The sequence below is a fragment of the Fusarium coffeatum genome, assembly GCF_003316985.1.
Source record: "Fusarium coffeatum strain FIESC_28 chromosome Unknown BRIP53273_contig_284, whole genome shotgun sequence".
NCBI lineage: Eukaryota > Fungi > Ascomycota > Sordariomycetes > Hypocreales > Nectriaceae > Fusarium > Fusarium coffeatum.
The window spans coordinates 106,690-127,352 of record NW_022158075.1 but is presented as its reverse complement, the minus strand read 5'-3'; the positions used below and the strand labels follow the sequence as shown (position 1 = coordinate 127,352).

Here is a 20,663-nt window from a genome sequence, read left to right as displayed (position 1 = left end):
AGGTAAAACCTTTTGTTATATTCTTCTATGTTATATATTATATATCAACCTTGACATCTTAATTACACGCATTGTTCGCTTTGGCTGGAGATTTCTCTCTGTCCACTCGGAGTGCTAGTATGTCTTTAGCTTTAGCTCAGATCTGCTCACGGGATAGACTTTTACGTCTGAAATTCATCTCCGAGAAGTGGTGATGTATCTAATTTATATCCAGCATAGTATCTTAATTAGGAAGTTCTTATTAAAGGTGCCTGAAGCACCTACCTCGTATATCAGCCAGACCTCTCCGCCCAAGCTCATTTCTAGTTATAGTTAGTATATATATATATGGGAATTGCTATACGGGCATGACATTTTGGCTACACGGGCATGACTTTTGTGGCATCTGATTCGCTAAGGCCCACATTTGTTAGCACATCTCGGTTCTGCCGACAACTCTAATTTGTACCTATAGTTTTCATCCCTTAATGACTGACGTAACGCTCTCCATCAGATAATTAACTATCCATTACTAGTTTCTCAGCCCTTGACGATTATAACCTTCCATTATGTCTGAACCAGAGCCTACTCATAACTCAGAGAGCAATTCAAGGCGCCGAACCCGAAGGCCGAGCCCGAGCGATCAATTACGTCCTCGAAAATGACAGCGACAGACCCGACTACCCGAGTGTAGCCCACCACTGCTTACGGATAGACCACAGTCAGCTACCAGCACCGCGACAAGTATCGACCAGTACTATGGTGACGGCGACGAAGATGCGCTTGGAAACCTCTTCGCATCTTACCACAGGCTTTTTCAAACTTTCCACAGCCTCACGGATCCCAGGGGCTCCATGAGCCATCATGGGAGCTCCGTTTCGATCACGAGATACACCTTTCGAATAATTTCCCATCCGGACAAACACGATCGCAGCGAATTAGAACACCCATACCAGGCCCTGAAACCGATCTACCACTGTCCTCCTCTCCACCACAATCCACCCAACGACCCCCAATTGCAACAAGGGCCGAGTTTGAATCCGTTTTGAAGTTGGTACGCGAGGTTATCGGGGAGGAGAAGAGACTGACTATTGAGCTTGCCCGGTCGTACGAACGAGTACGCCAGTGGCGAGAGAGATGGGGCTGGTCACCACTCAACTCAGATGCCTACGAATCGCCCCCGCCATACTCTCCGCCCCGAGGCCGATCTGTCTAATCCCCCCAAGCACCCCCTCGGGTAGTCAGATCTTCTCCTGTCGAACAGTCCTCGTCGCCTACCCCAGATCCCATCCCAAATCCACCGATCCCAGGCGATGCAGCACCATCAGCCGAGGCTCTCTTCGAATGTGTAAATACCTTCGCAAAGGGGCATGGGTTTGGTATTGTTCGTCGGAATACTTACTCGTATAAAGGCCGGAAGCTCAGGTATTCATTCCAATGCGACCGATTCGGAGAACCCAAACCTACTGAAGGCGTAGGGATCCGACAACGGAAATCTCGGAAGTGTGGTTGTAAGTGGATGGTCGTTGCAGAGGCATTAGAGGAGGATAAGTGGCTTTTACGACAGCACTAAGAGCACGCTCACAGCTATAAATCGACCCAAAATCGTCAACCACTTCATGGGTTTTGTCAGGGAATTTACGAAAAGCGTATCTACAGGGTATGTATTGATCATCACAAGCTACCTCTGAGAGAAATAGATCGACTGACCAAGTTGTAGTGGCTTGTGTAGAGATTAGAATACACGATGAAAAGTCTCTAGAGTGTGATTTCCTATATATTTGACAAGGTACAATGTTATCTCACAATCTTTTGCTCGTTCGCTCTTCCTCTGCTCCTGTTCCTCATCAAGTACTTATTAATTCAACCTGAATTGCCGAGTGATCAATCTGTGCAGAGTTTCAATTGATACCATTTCTATTATCTCAATAACTTCATGATCGTGTTTTGATGTAGTCGTCGTCATCATCCAAATCCAGATGTTCAAGTTCTTGACGATATTCCAGAGAGACCCACTGTGAGTTTGACGCGCGTCTAAACAGTGATGCGCGCACGCCCGACGATCATTGATGTGGCCCAAAGGTTGTGGAGATGTTCGACAGGGTTCCGAGATTCATAATCGAGGTGGGCCAGACAGGGCTCCACGATCTACAAGCCCGCATCTGATAGGTACACGGCTCTCCACAAGACAAGCTACAAAGTGGGCTTGAGTGGGTTTGGCATGACATATCGTGATTCTACGCAAAATGAGAAGTAAGGATGTGAACACATAAGGGGTCGAATCAATTGAGGTAAAAACAAAAGAGACAAAGATAAATTACTGTCGTAGTCACAAAGACAGTGATATAATACTCGGTGCTCGCATGCTACTTCAACTACAGTAACAAAAATATAACTCCCCCATGTCCACTGACTCAATCTTTCTCCACCTCACAGCCTCAGCTTCGTCAAAGGCCACGCAAGCAACTTCTTTACATAGATCTAGATATGTCCCTTCGCCATACAAGCCATATATTTGAGGCTGACTATGAAGAATGATCTCATTCGATCGCAAAGAGACATTGATAGCGCTTATCGATATAGGCTGTATACCTCTGTATGATGCCCAGGAAGTTGTGTAGACGAGGATTGGGAAAGAGGAATATAAAAGAAACGATGTAGTATCCAATTGTAAGAATATAGAGGTTTTTCATTGCAGCTCAATCTCCATCCTGTAGAGTGAGTAGGTATGAAGTGAGTAAGCAAGCTCTAGCTGACCTACTGCTTAGCTGTTTTAGCTGTCCCTGTACAAGCAGTTGCTAGTTGTTATGTGTAGATAGGTGAAGGCTGTCTAAAGTAGGCTTCCAAGAAGCAGTAGACCTATTAATAAGAGCCTGGTCTCTCTCCATAGCATCCACAAGGGCGTCGAGTACCACGCTCAAACAGCATGTCACCCATAGCGCATTTTCCCTTACACTCTCTAGGACGACCCATCTTTTCCCACCGCCGTCTGTTTTGCCTATTGAGAGCATCACGACCAACAAGATCTTGAATATGGCGATGCAGCCTACAAGGGCACGTGCCACACTTCCAGCATAATGGGCGACGTGAATTTGGTCCAGATTCAGGAACCCGATCGTTCCAATCGAGTGCCCAAACGCCTTCTCCTATGTGGCCGAGGAGGAGAGGGTTGGGGAATCTGCGGCGGTAAGTGCGGTACATATGTCGAGATGACAGGCCGAGGGCTGTGCTGTCGATAGGGTCAAGATGGTCAAAGATACACATCTTGAGCTCTGGTGAGAGCTTGTGGAGTGGATGGGTAGGTTTGAGAGATCTCGTATGTTTGGGATTGTCCTTCTGTCGATGTTCGAGATCGGGCCGATGATTGGGGGCAGGTGATGTGGCGGTCATGCTTGGGGTTATGGTTATCGTCACTCTGGTGAATGACGCTGTGGTCACGACTTCAAAGTGGGTGTATTCCATCTTGTCAAGGCTTTATACCTTTGCAGGTGGTAAGAAGTTTGGAATATAAATGAGGCCTGGATGAAAGCGACTCTGAACTGAGAGATGTAGAATGAATGGGAAAAGAAGTGAAATGGAAAGGGAAAGATGAGCAGGTTGATTTGTATTTATACTACACAGAGAAGACGAGATCGTGGATTTACTTTGGGGTTTTGATTGACTTTCTATTCGACTTCATATTGCCTCACTAATGCCGTTGTGTTAAGCTTCATAACTGCATAGCGGGAAGTTTAAACCCACTGGCAATTAGGAAAACGTTGCTTCCAATGAACTATAAGTTGGAAGCACTATGACTCTGGTGTTTCCACAAGAGAGTTTTTTCTCACCTTGCCTAGATCCTCTACCCCGGTAGAAAAAATGGTTCAAGGTGAACGTAAGACTCAATGCTTTCCGGGGTTTTCACTTTCTTCCATACAACATCGACTACGACAACAGCTCATCACGCACAACGGCCTCCCTCCATACATCATTTAAGTTTTCTCAAGACGGAAACCATTTAAAGCATACAGACAAACGAGCCCAGTGAAAACTCGCAGGTTGAGCCTCCATCCGTAACAGTCACCTCTACGAAGGTGCATCGCACCAAGCGCAACGACAATTTGGGTTTATTATTAAGTTTCCTCCGTGCAATTAGTCACACAAAACCATTATCCGAGAAAACATCCAAAAGTCAGGGAGAATGGAATATTACAAAAGAAATCCACCACATATACCTCACGGCATCTCAGCATAAGTCAAGCTGAAAGCAACACCCTTCTCAGTATGCGCAAGATCGACAGGCAGGGTAACAAGAGTAACTCTCGCATTAGCATCAGTTCGCGAAGTAACAGCTCTGTTCTCAGATTTGACCTGAGGAGTGTTGATGTCGACAGTAGGTTCGTGCCAGAGAGCGATAGTGTACTCCTTGCCGACGATTCGAGAAAGATCGCCGAAGCCGTTGAAGGGGGCCTTGATTTCGATGCTGCGCATGTACTTGACGCCGGTGGCATCGTTCATAGGTGCAGATCGTTGAGTGATCAGGACCTTGCAGTACTTGTTGGCGGCCTTTTCGTCGGTGGCTTTGCCGTTGACCTTGGGTCTGTGACCGTCGATAGGGGCTGAGTCGCGAGAGATACCGTCATCGAGGAACATTTCGTAGTCCTAATCAGTTAGTCACCATTCCTATACTAGAAGCTCAGAAGATACTTACGTTGTCCTTTCCAGGGTAGACGTGAAGAGTAATAGGGTTAGGATCCTGAGCAGGAAGAGAAGGATCGGGAATGTAGTTTCGAACAGCGATCTTGGGAATAATACCACCTTCTCGGATGTACATAGGAGTGATGTAAGGGATTTGAGCATCATCAGCGCTGATGCGGCAGTCGTACTCGATGTGGTCTCCTCCGTTGGCGGCCTTGTTGAGAGGAACACCGAGATCGTCGGGTCGAAGGTTCATGGGGAACCACTTGTCGGGGTAGGGGAGGTAGAGCTTGCGAGTAGCGCGCTTGGATTCCTCCATGAGCGCTGGAGCGACGAGGAGGTCGTTGCGGACCATGTACTGGCTGCGAGTGTACCATTGGTTCTAAAGAGCAAGAGTTAGTTGAGTATGGGTATAGTGACGGGGCACTTACATCGGCGTTGAAGAGACTACGGTCGATATCATCGGTGATGACCATCGCTCTGGCGATGGGCAGACCAGTAATCATGTTCTCAAACATAGCATCATACATGAGCTGCATGAGACTGTATCGGAGTCTAATCAAGTACTTGCAAACAGGAAGAACTGCCCTGTAAAGCATATTCTCACGACCTTGATACTTCCAACCATTCTGCTCATAATGCTTCTGATAAGCATAAGGCTCCTGGAACAGCTTACCATCCTTCCTCATAGTCCCCTTCCTGGGTCCATCGATCCAGTCACGTCGCTTAGTGTAGTGGTTTCGGAACCACGGCAGAAGCGAGTAAGCAGAATACCAACGAATGAGCAACTCGGGGTTGACAAAGTCACGTTCATTCGGGACAAACTCAAAACCGCCAACATCCTGGCCTGAGATGGTGATACCCGACATTCCGAGGGCGAGCACTTGGGCGACCGAGATGTCGAGGAATTCCCATGTAGACGCGTTGTCGCCGGTCCAGAGACCTGCGTAGCGATGGCTGCCCACGAAAGAACCGCGTCCGATGATGAAGTTGCGACGGTCCTTACGCCATTCGAGGCTGTCGGAGATATTATGGATGTTATTCAGGCCGTGGTATGTTGCTTTGTGAAGGTTGTAGCTGTAGAGGGACCAGATCTCGATGGCCTTTTTACGGATTGACTTGTCCGCATCTTTGGACCAGCCGTCCGAGTCGAGGTTGAGACGGAAAGGAAGACTAGACACATTATTATTGGCAATGAGCGAGAGTGAGAGTGGTGGCGACTTACCCTTTCATATCCCCATACTCTTCAGCAATACATGGACCAGTCATATCCTGCCAGACAAAGTCCAGACCACACTCAAACAGATACTTATACTGCTCTCCCCACCACTTGCGAACCTCCTTGTTGTTCAAGTTGGGATAGTGTCCAGGATGACCATTTCCCCAACCATAGTAAACGCCACCGTGAAAAGGCTTTTGAGTGTTGAAGGTATCCACAAACTTGGACTCATCCGGCTGGTAGTATTCAGGCTTCTTCGTGTTGGGATCGAAGAAGATCTGGTTTCCGACAGACCAGCCCACATAACGGTGGTCCCAATAGTTAGGAGCCGTAGGATCAAGATCGCGATCATCCTTGATGAAATGGCCCTTCTCAAGACCCTCATTGAGAGTCTTGTAACTGTCGCTGGGCATGGAGCTGATGTACGGTGTAATATTGGTACTGCACTTGACACCCTGCTCACGAAGAGTCTTGAACATCTTGACAGGATCAGGGAAATGGTTATCACGCTTGTCAATAGTGAAAGTGCGATAATCATCTTGCATATCAACATCGATATGCATACCATCAATAGGAAAGTCATGCTTGCGGTACTCAGCAACAGACTCAAGAACAGACTCCTGGCTGTCGTAGCCGTAGCACGCTTGGTGGTAGCCAAGGACGTATCTTGGCTTGAGACGCGGCTTTCCGACGATGGAAGTGTAGGTTGAGACGAGATCTTGCATGCTGTCTCCAGCGACCATGATGGCGCGGAAGGCGTTGAAGCGAGTTGCCACGCGAATTGCGCCGGCATCTTTGACGCCTACGTCGACGCAGATATGCGAGTAGTTGTCGATGAAGGTGGAGACTTGAGAGCGGTAGCCTGGGTGGGAGTCGACTTCGATCCAGAAGGGTTCGGAGTGGTACAGAGGCTCACGGTCATCGAGAGGGCCTTTACCGTAGACGTTCTGGTATCGCATGTTGTCGAAGTCTGCAATAGTCAGCATCTTCTGAATACAGGTCATTAATCGGTGTGTGACTTACTGAAATAGTTCATGTACGTCTTCTTCTTGAACAGATGCTTACCACCCTGCTCACCAAAACCCATAAAGTCCGCAGTAACAGATTTCTCGACTGCAAAGACAGTCGCACGCTCAGTGTACATCAATCCCTTGGGTCGAGTCTTCCAAATGATGGCCGCCTGGGCACCCTTTGTCTCATGCAAGTCGATCTTGTCGGCATGGATAGCCTTCTTTTGGAGCTGAGGCAGCTTCTCGGCAGGTGGCTGACTTTCGAGGACACGAACGACGGTGATCTGGAAAGGGTCGCGCTGGATGTAGATCTGAAGCTGGACCTGACGATTGGGAGTGTTGGGGTTGAGCACGGATTGGAAGACGATGTATTGCGGGTCTTCGAGGACTTCAACGTCCCAGGACACCTTCTCGAGACCATCGAGGGTCTTGATAAGCGAGCTAAGGGTATCCTTGATAATAGTTCGACTACCGCCATTAGCCCAGTACCACTTCTCAATCAGGTAAATAACTTACGTGTTGAAATCGGTAAAGTCCTCACTCTTCTCATTATGCGGATCAAATCGGATCTGCCAAACCTTGGGACGAACGAATTGAATCAACAGAAGTGAATTATCGTTGAAGCGAAAGACGCGGCCGTGGCTACAAGCAGGATTCTTAGTTCCATCGCTCATAAGCTGATCACTTTCCTTGAAGCTGATTGATTTGGGACGATTGATCTTGGTAGAGCCATTGTCAATGCTTTGGAAGAAGTCATCGGATTTGACAAAATTGTAGGGATCGCGAATCTTGACGTCTTCTGCCCAACCCATGATGAAGGTAGTTCAAGTAAGTAAATAGATAAGTGAGTGTGAGTGAGTGATGAAGAACATGAATATTGAGAGAAGAAAGGTCTGTATTAATACTTGATGCAAGAATGTTTGGGTTGTTCAGCTTACCATGTCGTGTAACTAATTCTGTACTTCTGATTGATGTTGCTGTGGTTCGTCTCACTTACATATGCAGCTGTGGATTTCAGGTAATGAAGTGACTAACATTATTGATTAATGGACGTGAAACTGCCGGATGGAGGAAGCTGAATGCATCGCACGCTAAGAATTACGAGTTTTTGCAGGGAGGGGTTGTAGTTGGCGGCGTATAAGCGGAGTTGCTGGAAAGGGAAGTGAGGAATTGTAGGCACTCACTCATTTCTGAAAGACAGAAGCACTCACTCACCAAGTTGGGATTGACGTGGGGGATTCACCGAGGGAAGATGTTTTAATATCTGATTATTTTGAGAGGAAAATGACTTCGGATGTTGCTATGAATACATTTGATGTCTCTGCTTCGAGAGCTGAAGGTGCGTTGGTATGTGACTGTTTGTGACCCGTACCGCGTTGAGACAAATACCGATGCAGGTCTCAGAAACGTCAATTTTCTTCAGACCAAGAGACAACAGGTGCAGGCGTGTATATGATACCGGAAGGATGCTCAGCGAACATAAGCTACCTGCAATCCAAGGTAAATGGAATCTAGCTCAATTGACGACCATTCACATCCCGCTCGGGCATCGGGCTCAAAACAGATCACAAAGGGATACTTTCTTCGCTGTTGGACCCTTCAGAATTGTCGCACTAATTTCACGAGCTAATGTCGGCTCGTACCGTGGCGCATACCGCACTGCCGGTTCTTACGTTGAAGCGTTACCATACTGGGTGTCAACGGCGAAACCGGAAAGAACTGAGCCAGAAGCAAAGGGATATGTCATTTCCACTAAGCCTCAAAGTCTCGAAACCGAGGCCCTCAGACACATCTTCAAGCCAAGCTTTCCCTCCGATTGGTCTGACATGTCTCAGGGTCTTCGGTATCGGACTGTCAGCGCTTGGTAGCACAGTATCCTAATCCAGGTAGGGTTGCGGCTGAAGATCTTCAAGGGACCCTTTCGTGTTCTGCAATAAAAATAAATGTTCCGGAAGGCTAGGAGTAACGCCATGGTCATAGCGACATTCTGCAAAAGAGGGGATCTGAGACGAACTGGTGGGAAGTGAAGAAATGCTCCGCGACCGCGAAACATTGAGTACATTGACAACCAATCAGCGATGTATCCGGTACCATGTCATGGGCTCAGACTGGCGATGCTCTACCTCATATGGTATTTTGGCTGATGGTGGTTTCAGGATTTTGGCATGCAAGCGTTTCTCCACGATCAGGTCGTTACTCTTTGCAGTGCGGCTGAGAAGACAAAGACTTCATTTGAGATAGTTGCAAATGTAGTGAGCTGTCTGCCAGGACGACGAGACGCAGCTTGGACTTCGATGGATATCTTACATGTGATCTTTGGTGGTAATTGAAGGCGAGTAACCTGTATAAATATCTTCACCACAGCATCTCTATATATCTTCATCAAACATCACATTCATTCATTCATTCATTCATTTAACACTACAACTTACAAGATCGTTATCATGTCTCCTCCCACCATCGCTGAGCCTTCCTTCGGTTCTAACATCATCGAAGACAAGCGCTCAGACGGCTACTGGGTTGAGACCTTTCACTTTGACAAGGAAGACCCCGTTCCCGGTATCATCACGTAAGTCCTCTCTTCCCGTTCAAATATCCAGCTCACAATATCCTAGTTCCGGCTTGGTCTCCGGCGAGATCGAATTCATCGACAACCCCATCGCCGTCCACGCCGCTTCTGAGAAAGCTGGTACCAACGGGTATCACAACCCCGAGGTAACTCAGCGTAAGTTTCCCTTCCACTTTCCCACCTCTACCTTCTTGCTAAGTATTCAGCATGGACCAAGCATCTCATCGGCAAGTTCGATAGCCCCGTCGCCGTCGTAGCCTGTGACATCACCAAGAATGGCCTCATGGATCTCATCATCTGCCATACCTACGGCCCTTTCATGCTCAAGTGTGATATGGCGGGCGGTTGGGTCACTTGGCTTGAGAACCCTGGTCGTGATAAGCTTGGTGATGGGAAGTGGAAGGAGAGGAAGATTGGACGATGGCCTGCTATGCATCGTATGAAGGCTGGTTACTTTACTCAGAAGTAAGTGTATCTGAGGATGAGTGGTGTTGTGCCTGTAGGCTAATGTGGATAGGTCGTTCCTTGAGGTGGTTGCTGCTTCTGTTGTTCGTGGTGAGGCTGATAAGGCAAGTCTCCAATTCTGGCCATGAGTCGATAACGGTGTTGCTGACCCGAGTTAGGTTACTCCTATCCCTATCATCCGATTCCAGGCACCTGAGAACGTTTTCGACGCGTAAGATACTATACCTCCAAAGAGCTTACTCAAGCTGACTGTTTAGTACCGAGTGGCCCCGAAGCATCATCGACGACGAGCACTTCACCGTCATCCACGAAGTAACCCAAAAGAAGTAAATCCCCCATCCCACAAGCCACACAACCACTAACAATGTCAGGTTCGACGGCCCAGACGGTCTCGACTCAATGATCATCTCCTCCCGCGAAGGAACAACCTGGCTCCACTACGAAGACAACGTCTGGAAGCGCGACATAATCGGCATCGGCGAACCGAAAGAGCCCCGCCAACTCCCCAACTCTCTGTCCCCCGGCTCCGGCGACCACTGGGGATCTGGCTGCGCGGACGTTGGCAAGTTCGGTGATGATCCTTTCGCTTACATTGCCACTTTAGATCCTTTCCATGGAATTTCGGCGTGTGTTTACACCAAGACCAACCGTGGTCTTAAGAATGTCGAGTGGAAGAGGCATGTGCTTGATACTTATGGAACGCCTAACCAGAGACTTAAGAGGGGTGATGGACCGGGTCATTACATTGTTTGTGCTGACTTTGATGGTGAGTTGAAGCGAAGGACCAAGAGGGATTGTGCTAACCATGGTAGGCGATGGTAACGATGAGTTCCTGCTTGCGCTCTTTGGGCCTCTTGATCGCGATGATAAGGACGAATCTATACCTGTAAGTAATCCCTCGGTCGAAGCCACGAGACTATACTGACAAATCGTCCAGCCTGCCCAGGGTCCTCACCCACTGAAGGTAGGTACACTCCCAATTCCTCTTGTGAACTACAATCTGACTAGTCTAGGGCATCATGTACTACAAGCCCATCGATCTCGAAAAGGGTATCTTCGCCAAATGGCGCATCGCCGACGAATCCTCCGCCCGTATTGCTATCGGGTAAGTCCCCAACATCCCGTCACCAAGACTCCACTAACAAACCCCAGCAACTTCGGCGGCGCCGGCAAACTCGACCTCGTCTCCATCGGCTACAATGTCAAGCAGTACTACGAAGAGCCCAAGCCCGTAACAACTCTTCACCTCAACAAAACCGTGTACGCCTCCGAGACTCCAACCCAAGCTCCTATCGTTCCCACTGCTTGGGATAACGAGGGTCTTGTGTACCTTGCTCGACCTCATGAAGTCCAGCAATCGCAAAAGCTTCCGCTCATCGAGGTGGCCAACTACGCTATCAGCATCGAACTTCACCCCAAAGGTGGGAAGATTCAGCTTCAGAAGGAAGACGGTATTAAGGTTCTGTACGGCTCGATCCATAACGGAGATGATACTCGCAAACCACTGGGTAACTCGGGCTTCCCTGCCATTACACCCGTTACCAGCAAAGACTCCACTTTCAACGCCGGTGATAACGGTGCTATCGTTCTTCGTCTTGTCCCTACCGGCCAGGACGGCGAGTGGGCCAAGACCGAAGATGTCCCTGTTAAGACCACCTTTGAACTTAACAAGCTCGGTCTTGGTCTCGAGGCTCTCAAGTTCAAGAAGGTCGAGGATCTTTGGTTCGGAGGGGCCTTCAAGGGCAAGGATTTCTGGAACATGACTGGTTTCCACTTCCGTTTCGCGGATGATAAGACTGAGATTGCACACATGCAGTTCTGGACAGCTGGTAAGTCTACCCATCCCTTCATAACATCATCTCACTAACATCCATGGCAGGCACCAACGTTGACTGTGGCGTACACAACCACTCCGGCGATATCTTCGAGGAGATTCACATCTGTCTTTCTCCTGGTACTGGCAACGGTGGCATGTCTCGTCTCAAGGATGGCAAGACCAAGGCTACCAGCGAGAAGGACTTCGACCATGTCGCGCTCCCACGTCTCTATGAGCATGGTGGAATGTGGTACCGTGATTCGTATGGCAATGCTGTGCGAAACAAGGAGAATGCTGTTTCGTACCCTTACCACAAGTGGCAGGCTGGCAGTGGACCTAACCTTGATGTTTGGATGGCTTTGGAGTTCAACCCTGATATTGCTCTGTAAGTCAGTGGACTCAAGCTATCCGCATCTACAGCCTAACAGATGGAAGGGGATTGGGGGTTCAAATTTAACTTCTTTCCTTTGTTACAATTACTTTCGTTTGTCATATCAAAAACCTTTCTCTTGAAAGAAGGATTCTTCTTAAATTTACTACAAACTACATAGTCGCAAATTTGCGCCGTGTGTAATTCTTGGTCTCAGTAAACATGAATAGTGATGAGGTTTAGTGACCTGCACCTAGCGAGACCTTCAACCGTTGGGATTACAGTCGGCTGAGCCATTACAGCCGAGTTAGAGAAGACTGTTCTAGATCAACACCCCCATCTCTTACAGCCTACAGTACAGCCTGCCAGGGTATTGTCGTAGTGGAGTTGGACCCAGCGGATAATGCAGGTAAGCGCCTGGCATCCCCGCCCTGCAGTGGACGGTTGGTTCCAAACAATGCAAGCACAGAGACACAAAAGAGTGCTATTGCTTCTATCAGGGATTGGGCCAGGCAGAAGTGACAGATTTCCTTGATGTGGCATATCTTGATTCGTTGTAACGCGCCTACCAGAAATCGAGTCTCTTGCTCGACAGTCTTAATCTTGTCACTCGACAACTCAGTTCAGTCCCAGAGAAACTCGGCTTCACCTTTCATTTCAAAGATGTCATTCACCAAGACATATTTCCTTTGCCCGACATCCAATATTATTCCTCCACCACCAACAGGCACATTATGCCTCGGGTCAATCATCCGCTCTACGTCAGCACCACAATACCCTATGAACAGAGGCAGTATTGTTCCCGTGACCGATACATTTCCGCCGTCCGAGGAAACAGATTGGAAGAAGACTGTTTCAGATGAGAGAGGGCAGTCTCTTGGTGTCTACGCACAGTTCTTGCAAGTGGCTACCGGTGGACTATCACTCGGCCCAGAGGCGGACTTTGAGCACAGCAACAGAACAGAAAGCACGTTCGCCTTTGACAAATTGACGACTCTGGCATTCGAACCGACATAGGCGTATGTGGAAGAGGCTATCAAGGCACCGGCTGTGCAGAATTGGCTGAGAGAACTCAGACAGAAGCTCAAGCTCGTGAATGAGCTCTTCATGGTCACGGGCCTCAAGATCGTCAAGGGTGCCCAGATCAAATACTCTACGTCACAAACAACTACGGTCAAAGGTAATATTGGTGTCGACATTCCATCCCTGGGCACAACCTTTGGCCCGAAAGGTCATTGGACTCGCACGAATGGTGATACAACGGAGTCCAATCGTGAGTCTGAGTTCGTCTTTGCGTTCTCTGTGAAGAGGTTGAGGTTTGGGCGGAGAGTCAAGCTTGAGGAGTATACTGAGGGCGCTTTGATGAAATTTGGTGGAAAGAAGGATGATGATGAATGTGTGTTGGTTGAAGAAGTGGATGGAGCTGAACTTGAGACTTCTGAGCTTGCTCTCGATGAAACTGGGCATGGGGACGTCTATTGTGTTCGAGCTTAAAGAATTCACTATATTACATGGCTTCAGTAGGAAGCCCCAGTCGTTAATAGAAGGTTTTTTGCTTAATTGAGGTTTCTATCAATGTCTATAAATGTTCTTTTTGATATGTTCAATTCTTGCATAAACAAATTCCCTCGTTGAGCCCTTAGTAAAGAGTATGTCAGGCGTGATACAGTCGTAACCCGCCCCTCGCTTTGCGGCCATCTCCTTGAAGACTGCATCCATAGAGCTGTCAATCTTTAACCACGGCCCCAGGCGATCACTTTCCACAGCAACGTTTTGATCCTGCTGCCGAACAAATGATAGGACCGATGCGGCCAATGCTGCCTCGATGGGTGTTGCAACCGAGGTCCCTGACATAACGTTGACGCTCTGATCGTGTCCATTCATACCAGCCGGCCAGCGAGAGGAGACTCTCTCTCCAAGAAGACTAAAGTTGACGTCTGTTTCACTAGCCGTTGGGTTGAAAGACGAAGGGTTACCATTTCCATCGGTCGAGTGAATACAGAAAACGCCGCGACATTTTGCTGGGAAGGCTCTGGAAAGATTTGCTCCATCGTTCGACGCAGCCGCGAACAAAAGCGTCCGCTTGCTCAAGGCATTTGATATAGCTCGGCTCATTCCCTCGTGCTGTTCTCGAATCCCGAATGACATCGATATAATGTCTGCATCCCATTGTTCGACAGAGTAATTGATTGCGTTTGCAATATCATCGTAAGTATTCGAATCCAGAGTTTCCCCTCGCGCAATTCTAGCGACATATATCTCTGCGCATGGTGCCACTTTGAGCAGAAGTCCCAAAGCATGAGTGCCGTGTCCGATTTCGTCTCGCACTTCGTGTGGCTCTGTTCCGTTAATGAAACTCCTCACTTCCTTGACTCTCGGCTTCGGCAATTGCTGGTCTTCGAAAAGGAATGGGTTTTCGTTATCCAGTCCCGAATCCAAAATTGCTATTCGTACTGGCTCGACGTGGTCGACATCAAGATCTACAAATTGATAGATAGAGGAAAGTAGATTTTCCATCGATCGTTCTGAAAGTGGGCTTCTGATAGATTATTAGTGATAAGTCTTGTAACAGATGGTATACACTTTACTCTTTTTCAGAACCCATCTGATGACTTGCATCAAAAAAGGCCAAGCTCGTCTTTGATGGTGGATTGCAATGTCCTTGAATTTGACATGCCGAAGAAGGTTTCGCTAATGAATAAGCTTCTGACTGTAGGGTTGGATAGCTCGTCGGTATTGTGTTAGATATTGAGCGATACGGACTGGCCCTTGAAACTTCGCTCGTATGTAGTCGGACAACCTCCCGGCCGATGGAGCCCCAGCAAGAGGTATTTTGCCGGGAGTCAAACGAGCCCAGGTTGTCCAATCGAATGCCCCATGACTTGGATACGACGGCCTCTAGTCGTTTGACAACATTTTGATAGAAGAGTCGTTGAACACTAACATCCTCAAAACCTGCGCATTCTCCAGTAGGATAGTAATCACCAGTAAGGCATGCTTTTGTAGCGAGGTAGTAGTCAACGCCAGCGTCATCTTCCAAATCTTCAAGTTTATCGAGACAGGTATACATATCGTCATTGACGCCTTTTTCAGCATTTGAACGCTTCGACATTAGCTCCACGGGTATGCAGTAGTGAAGTTCGCATAGGAGTATACCCAGGGCTAGCACACTGGCATTTGGATGAACGATATGTTTCAGAGAATCAGAGCCTTCTGAAGTATGTGTAGTGCGAGCTGAGACAGTCGGAACATGCTCCAGAGACAGGAAAGGTTTTGTGATATCAGGGAGCTCTCCATCCTTCATTGGCTCGAAGAACTGGATTTTCGAATGATCGAAGGAGAACTGTAACCAGGGTGTCTCCAAGAATTGGAGGAGTGCCGAGGCCAGAGTAAGAGCCAAAATCCGCTTCCCCTTCAGTGGCAGTACCGATTCACCACGAAGTAATTCTTTTTGGCGATTGAACAATGCTAACAAGGGTATCGTTCGAGATACTCGGTCACTGCCAAAGCTTTTCAGTTGCGGTCGAAGGCGCTGGAATATTCCATTCTCCAGAGCCAAGTGTAGGCAGTTTCGCTGACCGAGGGACTCTGTGATGCTCCGGCATATATGAGCAAATTCAGGTGGATGGCTAAGTATGGGCTCAGATGCACACCTGGATGTGCTATTGCGTAAGTCTCTGTGTGGGAGGTTTTAGTAAGAACAAGACGCATAGAAGCCTTCGGTGGCTTACTTGACGGTGATTTTGCCTTCTTGTAATGTAGTAGCTGGTACGGACCGCACGCCAAAGAAGACTTCGAAGCTGGCCTCAGCCTCGAGACCCCTTGTGTGTCGCGGCAGTGATAGTCCCACAGTCAGGCCCGAGCACTTTTGGCAAACACAAACCCAATGCATTCGCAATGCGTCGTCCAAGGTCATCAAATGCCGCCTCATCAGCATTGCAAAGTCGGCATCGGGGTCTTGGGAGCTGGGCTCATGGCTTGACTCTTGACGATATGGAACTTGACGCCTCTTGCTTTCTTGCTGCAAATTTCCGAATGTATCCAATATATCATCGCATCGTCGTTGTCTTTTTCTTCGATGGGTAGATGTTCGAGGCTCGGCATACGGATCGGCCGTTGGATTGTTAACCATGTGGCAAAGTCCTGGATACCGCTCAAGTCCAGGTTGTCGGGAATTCTTTACATGTCTCGTTAGTAGATGGGGACTGAGGGGCCGAGGGATCGGGGACATGGAGTTTCTTGTATAAGAAAAATACTAACAGAGTCTATCTCCTGGTCATAGTCGTCTTGGACATAGCGTTCGCATGCACGCAAAGTCCTTTCGACGCTTTCTGGGTCCGCTCCGTCAAGATCATCCTGTTGCGAAAATGCATCTGCACGTAACCAAGCCTCTTGTCGCCGTGTTTTCAGTGACTGAGGCTTTGCTGACTTCTGTGGCCGGATCCGAGTAAATATTCCAAGCACGGATTGGAAAAAGCCTCGGGGATCATCGTCGTCACCCATTGTCGTACATCAAAGCTGAAGACTTTAACGGTCCCTCCGGGTTGCTTGTCCACAGGAACATGAGTCAATTGGCGGCAGGGCTTGTGACCACTGATCATATCAGTAATTATGCGCAATCGCGCACTGCTTGAAACACTGCAGGGGTATGTACCCATTCCCCCAGCCAGATAGGATCCATTGTCATAGCGGTCAAATTGTCCTCTACAGAATTGGCGCTTTCTACAAGCGCACATCCATTCGCATCCTTCTGAGAGCAGCGCTTACCTGGACCAAATCAGAATCTTGCGTAGCTGCAAGTTGACTACAAGTCGACTGCATCATTCACGCATGTGTGGCTCGGACATCTCGAATACGACGCGCCCAGCATTCCCTGTGACGTGACATGTTGGTTACGGCTCAAAGTGTTGGTATTGACGAAATAAAGAGGACAGCAATACTCAGTCGCTTCCAATACCAAACTCTGCCCAATCCAAAATCTCAGCTACCAGTCAGGATCCTGCCTGACTTAAACCCGAATGCAACCAATATCAGGTCACATTGCCTCAGTCTACAGCGACCTGCTCTAGCAGGGTCTTGAGCGCCCGAAGCCCTGTCAGGCTGTGTCGAAGACAGGGGATATGATCGCTGTAACGAGTCTACAGTACTTCCGCCAGACCCCGGTACGAGAATGCTGAGGGGAGCGGGGAGGGAACAGAGCCAAAAGTTCGGACATGTCAAACGGACCCTATCAGTTCTGTCTTATGGCCGTACATGAGTCCACTGACTTGTAAGTTCGTTGATTCGTCGCATTGAATCGCGTCACTTCATCATGGAAGGACTACAGCCCTCCGGAGAACCCATGGACGATGTCTTTCTACGAGATGACCCGGGACCGACAATTGCAGAGCATGCGGCACAATGCCAATATCTTCTTAACAAATATATGACTATGCCGGAGAGCGTACCAGATCCCACTATCATGGACGACCAGCTGGCAAGGTTTTCTTTGTGGACTTCAAATATGGATGTTTACGGCCCGCCCAACGTTTCCTTGGACTACAGACTTCGATTCAGCCCTACAGCTGCGGATATCGTACACGAACTCTTGAATCTTATTTGCGATACCCTGCTATCCTGTGAGTGATACCCGATACCCATGCCACATTCGACTCAATCGAATAGCAAGGCTAACAAGAGCCCGGACTCAGTGAAACCAATCGACCAGCGACCGCCACAAACTCCCAGTAGAAAGAGGCGGCGTCTCTCGGTGCATGGTGATTTGGAAGTTACAGGCGACGACTACTCAAACGACTCGGACAGTGACATCGATTCAGAAGAAGGGAACCTTCTTAAGATAACCGAGACAATAGGCGGAACAATAACACGGCTTTTCCGTTTATCCAACGCCATTCGGAAGTCTGCCAAAGCTAACCGAGCACGGAAGATCGAATTATACAAGGACGATGAGGAGGCAAACAAAGCAATAGAGGAATTGCGTCTTTACACCAAATGCTATATTGAATTCCGATTTCCGGAGGCTCCGAAGGCCCTCTGCTCCACTCTGGTTGAAGCCAACGCCCTACGACTTCGACGGCTGTATTATCAGCACTCTCACCGACGCCGCATCGACTTGAATGTCCAGAAGCCAAACCCGATTCCAGCTCCTGTTACAGTTGCTAAAGTGGCCGAGAGCAACCCGAAAGTACGATTTGCGGACAACCCGTTGCCAAAACCCCTGACAGTCAGCAAGATCCAGTCCCCGTCTCCGGCGCCAGCAACCAATGCAACTACTGCTCGACAGACCGCAGTAGCAACCCTCTACGCCGAGCCCGAGACTGAGATGCCTCGTGCTAAATCTATCCTCGTCAATAACAAATTGTCGTTCCCTCCCCTGCCGCCGACGCAGCAGTGTCCGTACTGCGGTGTTATTATAGAGTTCAAGAATATCGCAAAGTCATCGCTGTGGCAGTAAGCAAATCGTTCATTCCTTGCGATCCCAGCTAATATCAGTAAGGAACCATGTCATCGGAGACCTAGAGCCTTTCATCTGTGTTTTTTCTCAATGTCTGGAAGCATGTCATCACGGCCACAATATCAAACCTCTCACATTCGAAACATCAAAGGCCTGGTCCAATCACATGGAAACTGCTCACGGACAGACCTGGAAGTGCAGAGCCCCATCTCACGATCCCATAGTATTTGAAGAAGAAATTGCATACCGAAAGCATTCCATTGAAGAGCACGGCGTGCCTGAAACGTACATCGCAGCCCTGAGCAACGCCGCGCGGAGAGCAGTCATCGATAAGGTGCTAGAATGCCCATATGGAGACGATTTCCAGCCCGCAGAAAAGGCGGGGTCTAGTACTATCTTCTCGACCGATGCTCTCGAGTCACATGTCGCCGGTCATATGAAGGAGATTGCTCTACTTGCACTGCAGAAGCTACCAACTGACGGTGACGAGAACGTGGAGAACATCGATAGCGACCAACCTCCAGAAGACGAAGTCACCACAGGGTCATTTGGAATTACACGTGCATCAATGTGTAGTATACTGGACGATGATTCATTCGACTTTCCAGACAGCAAAGATAATGTTGATATTGCAGGAAACAATGTGGATCACCGTGACGGACAAATCAGTCACGGCGTGACAAAGCTCAATCTTGACGACAAGGACAATTTGAGGATGTCCAAGCTTCGCCAAGCGGTGGAGTCTGGAGATTCAGAGTTAATTGAAGCTCTTGTTCAGAGCGGTATGAAGGTCAATCTCAGGGACGAAAATGGACAAACAGCTCTGCACTACGCCGCGGAAATGGAATGGATGCAATGCATAGAAGTCTTGGTCAATCACGGTGCGGATCCACATATCATCGACCACTCTGGAATTACACCAATCTCTTGGGCTGTGATTACTGGAAAAGAAAGTGCGACTAATCGACTGTTGTTTGAGGACATCGCTGCGACCTCTGCGGATATGGATTCTGCGTTGACCTGGGCAGCCCGATTGGGAAGGATCGTGATTGCTGAGAAGATTATCGAACGTGTTAGATTCGTGTCTGGCACTCAGTTGCAGGAAGCGGCAGCTTCTGGTGAGACGGGTATTGTTAGGCTGCTCCTCGACAATGGTTATGATCCAAACCGCCGTGATGACGATGGTTGGTCTGCGATACATTATGCGGCAGAACAGGGCCATCTAGACATTGTAAGATTACTGCGAGAGAGCGGTGCTGAAGTCTGTGCTATCAGCCCTCACGGCATGTCGCCGTTGCATTGCGCTGCGAACGGAGGCCATGCTTCGATTGTGAATTTAACCCTCCAGCTGGGTCGCTTGGAGATCCTTGGGTTAACAAGTCACGGTTGGACTGCGTTACACCACGCGGCATACATGGGTCATTCGGATGTCGTTAAACTCCTCCTGGAATACGATCCAAGCATTGCCACGCAGCAAGACAACGATGGTTGGTCTGCTCTGCATCTGGCCGTGGTTCGTCGAGATCTAGCTACCATCCGTGCCCTGCTCGATTGCGAGACACAGATGCTTCTAGACAACAACCGCAATACTGCAGAAACCTGGTTTCACGGATGGATGGGTGATCGTGACTTGACGTTTACGAAGTCGTGCTGCTGCCAGGCCTTGACAGGCCTTCGGCAAGCTGTTACCTTGAGCAGTACTCCGTTGGTGGAACTTCTGTTAAAAATGGGACACGACATCAATGGAACGGATTCCGGAAACAGAACTGCCCTATACTATGCTGTCAAGAAGCCCAGACTTGCCATGGTTAAATTGCTCATTGCACGCGGGGCTGATCCAAACATTCTACCCGTGGGGAGAGTCAGCTTCGCCAAAGCTAGATCAACATATCGATGATGATAAACATAAGACTATATCAACGCATTTAGACGACTGGTGGAAGCGGCTGACGGGAAGGAGAGGACAGCCTGAGTCTTGAAAAGCTACAGGCATGGGTGAACTCAAGGCTTCGATAAGGTGTATTTGACCATAACAGCAACTTCCATTCAATATATCGAAAGCTGGACATGGAGACACCAGGACATAGGAGGAACCAAATAGGAA

At 48.7% G+C, this 20,663-nt stretch overlaps 4 protein-coding genes across 4 annotated transcripts; 2 read left to right on the top strand and 2 right to left on the bottom strand.

Annotated features, from left to right (window-relative positions):
* Nucleotides 1–4,194: 4,194 nt before the first annotated feature.
* On the bottom strand, nucleotides 4,195–7,697 carry FIESC28_10100 (uncharacterized protein; the record flags this gene model as incomplete). The annotated part of the gene is made up of 6 exons (XM_031164235.1): nucleotides 4,195–4,620; nucleotides 4,670–5,038; nucleotides 5,088–5,829; nucleotides 5,882–6,845; nucleotides 6,899–7,353; nucleotides 7,402–7,697. The coding sequence occupies 6 exons, from the start codon at nucleotides 7,695–7,697 to the stop codon at nucleotides 4,195–4,197; spliced, it is 3,252 nt and encodes a 1,083-aa protein (XP_031011720.1).
* Nucleotides 7,698–9,329: 1,632 nt separating this feature from the next.
* FIESC28_10099 (uncharacterized protein) lies at nucleotides 9,330–13,599 on the top strand (the record flags this gene model as incomplete). Its single annotated transcript, XM_031164234.1, has 14 exons — nucleotides 9,330–9,454; nucleotides 9,501–9,610; nucleotides 9,661–9,919; nucleotides 9,972–10,002; nucleotides 10,078–10,130; nucleotides 10,177–10,245; nucleotides 10,291–10,685; nucleotides 10,732–10,805; nucleotides 10,857–10,883; nucleotides 10,933–11,024; nucleotides 11,072–11,748; nucleotides 11,799–12,120; nucleotides 12,462–12,514; nucleotides 13,136–13,599. 14 exons carry the CDS (start codon nucleotides 9,330–9,332, stop codon nucleotides 13,597–13,599), a joined length of 2,751 nt encoding a protein of 916 aa, XP_031011719.1.
* Nucleotides 13,600–13,677: 78 nt separating this feature from the next.
* Nucleotides 13,678–16,608, bottom strand: FIESC28_10098 (uncharacterized protein; the record flags this gene model as incomplete). Its single annotated transcript, XM_031164233.1, has 4 exons — nucleotides 13,678–14,644; nucleotides 14,865–15,782; nucleotides 15,837–16,126; nucleotides 16,366–16,608. 4 exons carry the CDS (start codon nucleotides 16,606–16,608, stop codon nucleotides 13,678–13,680), a joined length of 2,418 nt encoding a protein of 805 aa, XP_031011718.1.
* An 808-nt stretch (nucleotides 16,609–17,416) lies between these two features.
* FIESC28_10097 (uncharacterized protein) lies at nucleotides 17,417–20,456 on the top strand (the record flags this gene model as incomplete). The annotated part of the gene is made up of 3 exons (XM_031164232.1): nucleotides 17,417–17,723; nucleotides 17,796–18,555; nucleotides 18,761–20,456. The coding sequence occupies 3 exons, from the start codon at nucleotides 17,417–17,419 to the stop codon at nucleotides 20,454–20,456; spliced, it is 2,763 nt and encodes a 920-aa protein (XP_031011717.1).
* Between the last annotated feature and the right edge of the window lie 207 nt (nucleotides 20,457–20,663).